The 10344-nt window shown below is 44.5% G+C and overlaps 1 protein-coding gene across 1 annotated transcript in view; it reads right to left on the bottom strand.

Annotated features, from left to right (window-relative positions):
- Positions 1–6834, bottom strand: part of apaf1 (apoptotic peptidase activating factor 1) — a 32683-nt gene extending 25849 nt beyond the window's left edge. Inside the window, 7 exon segments of the mRNA XM_035523524.1 lie at positions 8–120; positions 3421–3610; positions 4291–4488; positions 4687–4845; positions 4848–4875; positions 5281–5440; positions 6685–6834. Coding sequence (XP_035379417.1) covers positions 8–120; positions 3421–3610; positions 4291–4488; positions 4687–4845; positions 4848–4875; positions 5281–5418 — 826 coding nt within the window. The 5' untranslated portion in view covers positions 5419–5440; positions 6685–6834.
- Between the last annotated feature and the right edge of the window lie 3510 nt (positions 6835–10344).

The following is a 10344-nucleotide window of genomic DNA, read 5'->3' as shown; positions in this document are numbered from 1 at the left end:
CACCCACCGCTCACGGAGTCGGTGAGGTCCCGGTGCCTGGTGGTGAGGAGGACACGACACTGGATGTCAAAAGCTCTGAGACTGTTGATGTCCCATATATCATCCAGAATCAACAGGCACCTGCGACACAAGGAGAAACAGGCAACTGAAAGTGTCCTGATAACTTTTGTCTTCTATTAAAAAACTGTTTATTATGTCTTAACTTTCAAAGTATGCTTTGGTTTGTCTCATTGGATTATCATCTGGTTGGTTAAGATTCTGTGAAATTCAAGGCTTGTTGTCTAAACCGCGGTAATCAACATCTGGAGGAGGTTTGGTGGTGTTCTCAATCAGTTCATCTACATCTCACCTACAGGACTTCACAAACTCAGCTAAGTATCTTCTCATATTATCTCAATCCTTTATCTCATACATCCACAAATCAAGCATCTGAAATGTGCTTCACAATTCCTGTCCACATATCCCACAGATCTCCTCGACACAATCATAGATGTCGCAATCTCAGCAACCTCAACACTTCACACCATCACATATCTATGTGGCAGGAGCGCTATGGAACTGCCAATCTGCTGTCCAGAAGGCTGACTTCATCTCAGCATTGGCATCCCTCCACTTCCTGGCTCTGACAGAAACTTGGATCACCCCTGAGAACTCGGCGACTCCGGCTGCCCTGTCCTCTGCCTTTTTATTTACGCATTCTCCGAGGCGTCTTGGCAGGGGTGGTGGCACAGGTTTACTAATGTCTCGAGAGTGGCGTTTCACTCCACTTTCCTTCTCCACACTTTCCATCTCCTCTTTTGAATTTCATGCCATTACAGTGTCTTTCCCCACCAAACTTCTTATCATTTGTCATCATTGTGGATTCAGACCTTAGCTCATACAAGTCTCTCCTTTCCAAGTTCTCACTGGAAGCAACATGTGCAGTGTCATCCTACTACAGAGAGAAATTCGAATCATCTGATCCACGCAAGCTCTTCACTATTTTATTTTTTCTTCGCTCCTTAATCCTCCCTCTCCCTCATCTCTTACTCCGGAGGATTTTATAACCTTCTTTGAGGAGAAGGTTGCAGCAATCCACCAGCCCTTTTCCTCTGTTCCCACTCCTCCAAATAATGTGCATTCCCCAACATCCAACTCTCTGTCTTCTTTTTCTCCTCTCTCCACAGATGAAATTCTTCAACTTCTGACTTCCAGCAATCCGACTGCATGTCTGCTGGATCCGATTCCTTCTGCTCTGTTCCAGACAATTGCAAGAGATCTGCTTCCTTTCACATTTGTCATCATCAACAACTCCTTATCTTCTGGATACATGCCTACTGCATTCAAAAACCGCCAGGGTGGTACCAATCCTCAAGAAGGCCACACTTGACAGCTCCAGCGTTACCAACTACAGACTGTTATCACTTCTCTCTTCCTCTCAAAAGCCCTTGAACGAGCAGTTTATAATCAATTGTCTCTTTTTCTCACCCAGAACCAGCTGCATGATCCCAATCAGTCTGGCTACAAACTGACACATTCTACAGAAACGGCCCTCATAGCGGTGATTGAGAAACTTCACGCCGCTAAAGCTGCCAAACAGTCATCTGTTTTGATTCTTCTAGACCTTTCAGCAGCCTTTGGCACAGTGAACCACAAGACTCTTCTTTGTTCTTTCCAGGCTTGGTGCGACTGGCTCTGCTTGCAGATGGTTTCAGTCCTATCTGGTGACATGGAGAGGATCCACATCCAAACCATGTAGACTCTCCACTGGTGTTCCACAAGGCTCAGTATTAGGCCCCCTTCTCTTCTCTCTGTATACTCGTTCTCTTGGTGATGTAATATCTTCTCATGGTTTCTCCTACCACTGCTATGCCAATGACGCTCAATTATTATTTCTTTCTTTTCCACCCTCTGACACGCAGGTCTCCAGACGTATCTCGGCATGCTTGACTGACATTGTGTCATGGATGATAGCCCACCACTTGAAGCTCAACCCCAGTAAAACTGAGCTTCTGTTCATCCCAGGTACTCCCAACCCTTACCATGACCTCAGTGTTTCCTTTGAGAACTCCCTGATATCACCATCTGAAGCTGCCCATACCCTGGGTGTAACTTTGGACAACCAGTTGTCGTTCTCAACTCATGTTTCTAATCTAACCTGGTCTTGCAAATTCCTCCTTTGTAACATACGAAGGATTTGACCCTTTCTTTCGCAGGAAACTACCCAGGTGCTTGTGCAGTCTCTTGTGATCTCAAAGCTAGACTACTGCAACTCGCTACTTGCTGGTCTTCCTCTAAGAGCCATCAAACCTCTACAACTTGTCCAGAATGCAGCAGCACGACTGGTCTTCAATCTTCCAAAGTTCACAAATGTTACTCCACTGCTGCACTCCCTTCATTGGCTCCATGTAGCTGCATACATCAGATTTAAAACCTTGATGCTTGCCTACAAAGCCAAAAATGGACCAGCCCATTCATACATGAGCTCAATGGTCAAAGCCCGATCCGTACCTCGAGTACTTCGAACCTCAAGTACGGCTCGGCTTGAAATACCTTGCTTCAGGTCTCATGGACGACAAGCATCGAGACTATTTTCTGTCCTGGCTCCAAGATGGTGGAATTAACTTCCGCTTGCTGTCTGGACAGCAGAGTCCCTTTCAGTCTTCAAATGCAGACTGAAGACCCATCTATTTGCAGAATATTTAAAGGACAACTGACACTGCTCCCTTATTGACTGACTAATTTAGTACTTATTGTAGGGCACTGTTTATGTTTTTTAACAAACTAGCACTTATTGTTTATAGCACTTATCATTGTTTAAGATAGACCTTATGTATTTTGCACTTCTAGGTATCAGCATTCATCCCTGTATTCTACAGTATTCTAGTTCATTGGAACGTTTAATTCTAACCTACTATACTGTACTTGGATATATTCTATGAGTAAATGAGTAAGTCGCTCTGGATAAGAGCATCTGCTAAATGTAAATGTCGTAAATGTAAATTTCACCCACAGGAGTCAATAAGGTTAACTGCTGCCATGTAAACTCAGTGTACTCGGCCCCTCCCACTATGCATTACCAAACAAGGTAACTGTCACCGGTTTCAGCATACTGGTAATGGTCTGACTATTTTGTAACTAAAAGAACTGGTCCATTTAGTATTTATACTGACCCACGAGGGCGTCACGGTGCAGCGATTAAGCAATGTGTCCCCATTGTTTTTAAAAATATCTGTCAGTGCATAAATCAGGCTTTTCAACATAAGACAGACACTTGTCCTAGGATCAGATGCTGCTTTATTTTTTTTCATGCTAAACCCAATGCTGTACGGGGACACGGTGTGTTGCACAGCTAACGTGGTACCCGCCAGGTCCGCTGGCGTCGCGATGCTGGAGGGGCGCGTGAAGCACGGTTAATCGCGCCGGAGGCAGGCGGCTCACCTGGGAAACCTGCGTAGCATGAGGAAGCGCAGACGCTCCCTGGCCTCCTCCACGGAGCCCGGCGGCCGGAGGCTGGCCTCCAGGCTCTGACCCTGCTCCAGCCGAAAGCACAGCGACTGCATCCTCACCAGGAGTTCGGCTCGCTCGCATTGGCCCACTGACAGCCAGTGCACGCCGTCAGGGAAGCACTCTGGACATGCATGACAGAGACACGAGAGAGAGAGAGAGAGAGAGAGAGAGAGAGAGAGAGAGACAGCAGCTAAACTGGCACTGCCATGCATCTGAATACACATGATAAACTCGACGATATCCCCCATATCTAAACAAGTCACAGCCAGTAATCACAAATCATCCCTGATGTATTCAGTCTTGAGTAGTGTATCTAGAGTGCATACCATTAAGATTTTAACCACAACTCTGTTCAGCCAGATTGAAACTCCATTGCTATTTAATGTGAAAATTTTCTCTTCGTTTTTCTAAAATTAGAGGAATTTGCTAAATTTGGCGTTTACACTCTGAGCTGGTCCTAGACAGTTACATCATGTACCTTAATGGGGGGGGGGGTTGTTGTCAAATGTGGTTCACAGAGATGAATGCATTTACATAGCATCTCACATAAAAGACTTTCTGAAGTGTTCTGAGCAATCTTCCTTAGGACGGTTGTTCCAAATTCTTCTCAACTCTAATTTATTGTTGGTTTCCTGAGGGAACTTTTCTTCTTACACACATTCCCTCAGTTACTTTAAAACACATCTCAAAACGATTCCAGAAGAGATGGGACCTACACCACACAAGTCAAATACAAACAAGCAAACAACCCCCCCTCGCCAATTTCAATTTCATCACCTGTCTAGAGAACAGCTGTCGTACCTGTGATTAGTGCGTGGTCTCTCACTGCTTCGGCAGCCAGCACAGACTTCCCTGAGCCCGCCATGCCAAACACTGTGACCCAGCCCACTGCGTTCTGTAGCCTCCTTAGCTTCTCCCGGACCTGGGTTAGCAGAGTGGGCCGGTTGACGAACACAGTGGGTCTCTGGGGAACACCGCCCTCGCTCAGCTTCACCTGCACTGGAATCAGAGCACCCACCTCGCACACCGTGTTGCATGCAAAAATGCCAAGGACCAAAGCTGTAGCAAACATCAGAGGATATAAAGCCACCGGAGGGACTGTCAAGACGTCAGAAGGAGAGCCTCGAGTCTAAATTTTCAGAGCCACCAGGGTGTTGTCTGCCTTAGTTAGACAGAAGGAGAAATGTCAGGTTTTACCAGTCGGAGAGATTCCAGTCCAGTAGCTCTTCCCTCCCTCTGGACTGAGTTGTGGTAGGTCAGTGTAAAAGCAGGCTGGCCAGGTCCCATAGCCTTCCCTGATCAGGGCGTTGTAGAAAGATACGTAAGCCCTGTTGTCCTTTCTCAGGAGGAGGTCCGCAGGGCAGCGGCCTGCTCCTTTCTGGTGGCCTGGGCACAGAGGCAGAGAACAGAGGGAGGATGGAGGTGTTCAACCTTCACAACAGCATCAGTGCAGGTGAAAAAGATAGAATATCGCATCGTACCATACGTTTTACCATGTCTGTGCAGTGAATGTCCGAAAACAGCGTGAGTATCTTTGCTAGAAAAGCATTTCATTCCTATTCAAAAAAAAACTCAATATGCAAAATAAACCAAAACAAATGTAGCAATGCAATGTTTAAAAGAACAGAAACTGATCACTGAAATGTAAATCATAAATATTCAGCTACCTCAATATAGACATACTTATACAGTGTAAACAAAAAGGTCAATCTGAACTGGACAGTTTCTCGGCGGTATACTTGAACTTTTCATGGTCAACATGTTTAACCCATGTGTGTCCATAGGACAGACCTTGCTGAGCACCCCGTCCTCCTCATCTTGGGTCAGGACACCATCGCTGACCATATGGTCCATGAGGTACGAGGCTTTGATGTCTTGCTCCATTGTGGGCCTGGAGCGCAGCAAACAGCTGAGAGCCCGCTCTTCCATCTCCACACGCACGCCGTGGTTCCTGCACATGACGTATATCGACTGAACGGACCAGTTTAGACCTTCTCAACATGTCCCCGTAGAGCCTCAGGAAGAAGTGTGGGATGCTTCTCGTGTCACTCTCCCTAAGGGGTCATCACCAAACGTGCTGCAGGACCATGACCACAGACGTAAACAAAAGCACCGTGGCCTAGAGACGGGCTAGCCAACGGCAAGATTCGGTTGGCTAGAAAGCATCCGAGGACACAAACTGCAACCGCTATTTTATGTTATCTGTACATTACATTTACATAAATGTACATTCTGTGTATTTCAAAGGTGCCTCTGAAGCCCAAAATCAACCTTGATGGCCTCGATTCCCCTCTGCATGCCCCAGGAAAGGTGATTAGAATCACCAAAGTACCGTGGAGCTTTCAGAATTGTCACAATATATTGACTTTCATTGCAAAGCACTAAGAGACGAGGTGTGTATGGTGTGCAATATAACCTGCACTTCACAAACTTCTCATATGTGTGCCTAACAGGCTTGCCACACTATATAATTCACTCAGACTTGTGTGTTCTGTACAATTATTGGAGTCGGGAGTAAGATGCTAAAAAAACAGCTAATTAAACTGATATTTACATTTATCTGACACGTTTATCCAAAGCAACTTACAATTATGAGTGAGTATAACTTGAGCAATTAAGGGTTAAGGAGTCTTGTTCAGGGTCCCAACAGCGGCAAGTTGGCAGTGACGGGGCTTGAACCACTAACCTTCCGATTACAAGTCAAGTACTTTAACCACTACCACTGCCCCATTGCCCCAAGATATGTTACAAACAGTCATCCAACTACTCAATATACATGAAGCCCGGAAACAGCTATGTCACAGCTCACAAATATTCGGCTTGCTATGGTAGTTTATTAGCAAGGTATCCAGCGCAGTTTGAACAGGTGCAAATATAATCTTTAATAAAGTGTTGGCTACTGTTTAGATACCATTTATTCATTCTCTATCGGCCTTATGAGATTCACAAAACAAATCCCTATGGGATAGAGGGGTTAGTAGCTAGATAGCGATAAAGATCAACGCTACGGAAGTCAAGTATGACTTCTGTAAGTCTCTTTCGGTTAGTAGCAAGCGCTGTCCTAAAATGTTTTATCCATTTTCAGTTCAAATTAGAGCCAACTACGATTTCTCAAGCGAAACCGAATTTGCGTTGCCACTGACATGTTCAAACAGGCGCGGAGTAAGAGACATAGCACAAAGGAAACATACTCACGGATATCCGCTTTCTTATAACATTGATCGAATGCTGGGCACTGTTTAGGCTTGGTTAGCTGTTATATAATTGTTAGCTTAAATTAATCAAATTTGCCGGTGGATCTAGTTCAATACCTCGCCCACATTTTGATACTTAGCGTTTCCTGGTTCTCCACGAAAACAAGTTCCCTCAGTGTACAACCACCAATAGAAACGCGTCAAATGGCCACGTGATTCGCTGACTCAAGGCATAATATTTTACAGTGACTAACAGAACGGTAGAAATAACTCTTACTAGAAATAATAATAGTAGTAGTAGTAATAATAATAATAATAATAATATTATTATTATTATTATTATTATTATTATTATTATTATTATTATTATTATTATTATTATTATAGTCTTGTATTGACGCGCGATGCAATTTTATCCGCTAGAGGTCCTTTCATGCTAGTGTTTGGCGCGGTTTTCCAGTCGTGCATAATCAGGCGACAGGCTATCGCTGTGCATTAAATAATGGCTTTGTCCAAGAAACGTCTCACCACCGAAATAAATCACATAACCATTTGTTTAATTCGTTCTCAGCAAGTGGCTGTGCACAAAGAAAGCAACGGTCGTTGCCAAATTCTAGGAAAAGGGCCATTTCATTGTTAAACGAGTCATTATGCAGCAAATCACTTAAATTTGATAACGAGTGTATCATGAGTGCGGTTTTTAAACCAGTGGGGTTTTTTTCCGTGCCAAAGGACAGCCAACATCAGTTTGATGCCTTGATGAGTGAACATAACGTTAGCCATGGCCTCCCCTACCACAACTGAAGCGGTCAAGCTGAATTGCGATTGGAAATTGTACTGTCCATGAACGGAAAAGAGGGAAACCAGTCAAGGAGGTGGATTCTGGACTTGGCATTTATGGTGGACATCACCCACCACGTGAATGCTCTGAACACTAAACTGCAAGGTCAAGATAAACTTATCAGAGTACTGTAATAGCACTCATGCATGTCAACAGAAACTGAATCTGTGAGAGACGAAACTTGCTGTAAGGAATCTTCTGCATTAGGCGCAGATTGCGGCAGTGACATGGAGTAAGGTTAAAATGCCAGAACTGAAGACTGGCTTTCAGCAGCATTTAAGACCTTTAACTCAGTAGTAACCCGCAATCCTGCAAATGACTTCAGTTTCGAATGACTTCAGGTTCAGTTTTGTCAATGTAGGCCTCGACACATTTAACCAATATCTCAGATCAAAGTGCCCAAAACAAAAAGCCTTTATCTCAGTAACTGTGTGCATGTGTTGGAGGACCTACACTTATGAGAAGGCCTTTTAAGTTCATGAATAACCCACAACTGTGCTCTCACCAGACACACAAACGCTTTGCACCATTCAAATTGCTATTGCGCAAAGCCCCACTCCTGATACAGCTGAGCTGGTTAAGGCCAAAAGATGTCAGGTGTCAGGCAGTTCTAAGAAAGGGTGGGTGAAACCAGGGAGCATCCCACATTGCACATTATTTGACCACGTGTCATATTCTCTTGTTCCTTTTTGTCAACAAGAGGTTACAGCAACTTAAAAAAGGTTACAGCACTGCAGACAACAGCAAATGCCAAGTTGTGTCAGTATATTCTCATAATAACTCGTACCGTTATAAAGCTACAGCACTACAGTGAACAGCAATTGTCAACAACAGGTTAACAATTTATTTGCACGGTGTTTATTATTATTGGCCTACTGTAGTTATACATATAGGCCTATTACAATGTTAATTGTAATAAATATTTGAAATTAATTAGGCATATATAATTATTGAAAAGTAATTTAATATATTGATGCAGCTCCTTTAATATGACATTTTAGCCAGTGTGGTCCCCAAGTGAAATGAGTTTTAACACTCCTGCTTTATGGCCTTTATATGTGGTCCAAGATCAGAGGTATTCAAACTTGTTCCTTCTGGGTCCCCTTGCCAGTGTTTTTGAGAACTTGTGGGCCCCCCTCAACTAAAGCAGCCGTGTCAATATAAAAACTATTGCAGTGTATGTATAAAGAAAATCAGGTCCAATCATTTGTCCAGAACTGTTGCTCTCTCTCGGGGCCAGTGAGATACAGTAACAGCAGCAGTGGTACTCCTCTCAGCCGACTGTGCTACAGCCTCTGCTCGCCACGTTCTCCATGGAGAACTATGAACCAAGGATGGGGGAACCCGTCCTCCTCTGCTCGCCACGTTCTCCATGGAGAACTATGAACCAAGGATGGGGGAACCCGTCCTCCTCTGCTCGCCACGTTCTCCATGGAGAACTATGAACCAAGGATGGGGGAACCCGTCCTCCTCTGCTCGCCACGTTCTCCATGGAGAAACTATGAACCAAGGATGGGGGAACCCGTCCTCCTCTGCTCGCCACGTTCTCCATGGAGAACTATGAACCAAGGATGGGGGAACCCGTCCTCCTCTGGTCGACACCGGACAGCAGGAGGACATGGAGGAAATGAACCAAAAAAAACCCCAAATGTGAACTTGGAATAATAAGCAAAGCAAGTGAGGGGATTATACTGATATTATAGTCTAATTCTTAAGTGTGACGTGGCAATAGTGTGTCAATGTCCGGGGGCCAGGTCCGATGGAAGATCAGGAAGGTCAAAGGGTTTCTGTCGTCAGGCACGCAGTAGCAAATGACCTCATGGTACAGGGGCAGGTGGGCTGGAAGGCAGATAACCTCATGGTGGTTGTTAGGACCTCGTCTAGGCTGTGAGGCCGTAACAAGGAAAAAGTCATGCAAACGGCTAACGTAATTGAAGTTGTGAAAAGTGAATAGCATTAAAACAACTGAATCACAGATGGAAGGTTTTTTTTTTTGGTGTATTGTACAGAGGTTATTATTCATAGATTTGACAGGGTCCTCCTCCCCCCAGTAATTCCTGCTCACAACTACTGAAGTAATTCCTGCTCAACACTACCCACACCAATGAAATAAAATTACACACTAACTAATCCGAACAACAAAAGATATATACAACAGACTTTCCTAACTGCCTGACACATAACAGAGGCAAAACCCACACCCAACAAAAATAGCAGTCACTCCCTACCACCAGTATCCAACACCAAAGTACCAAACAAAACAATATTTACACTCTATACAATATCTATAAGCATATATACAAACAGCTACCGAAGCAGAAGGGGCCAAAGCCAAAGAATGAAGAAATGACAAACAAACCAACAAACTTCAACTAACAAAACTGTCTCCCTCCTCTCTTCTCTACCGCTTTCTCTCTTGTTGGAGGGGCCATTAAATAGTAGGAGCAGTTGTCTTGAAAACCCGGCGAGGAAAGGGCAGAGTCTCATACAGAGGGAAATCCTGATGACCTCATGGTGACCTCATGGTGTAGAGACTGGTCAGGGACACGTGAGCAGGAAGGCTGATGACCTCATGGTGACTTCATGGCGGTATAGACTGGTCCAGGGACAGGTGAGCAGGAAGGCTGATGACCTCATGGTGGTACAGACTCAGTCTCAGGTTAGCGGGGATAGCTCAGAGAGAAAAGAGAGCTAGGCAGGAAGAGGAAGGAGGTATATTAGTAGATATGCAAACAAATGCATATGTAGGTGCAGTACATGTCATTGAATGTTGGCTAGAAGGACAAGCAATATAGTTATGATCCAGGGTCTGAATCCTGA

Source organism: Electrophorus electricus, chromosome 2 (assembly GCF_013358815.1).
Source record: "Electrophorus electricus isolate fEleEle1 chromosome 2, fEleEle1.pri, whole genome shotgun sequence".
Classification (NCBI taxonomy): Eukaryota; Metazoa; Chordata; class Actinopteri; order Gymnotiformes; family Gymnotidae; genus Electrophorus; species Electrophorus electricus.
This window is presented reverse-complemented; position numbering and strand designations above follow the sequence as displayed.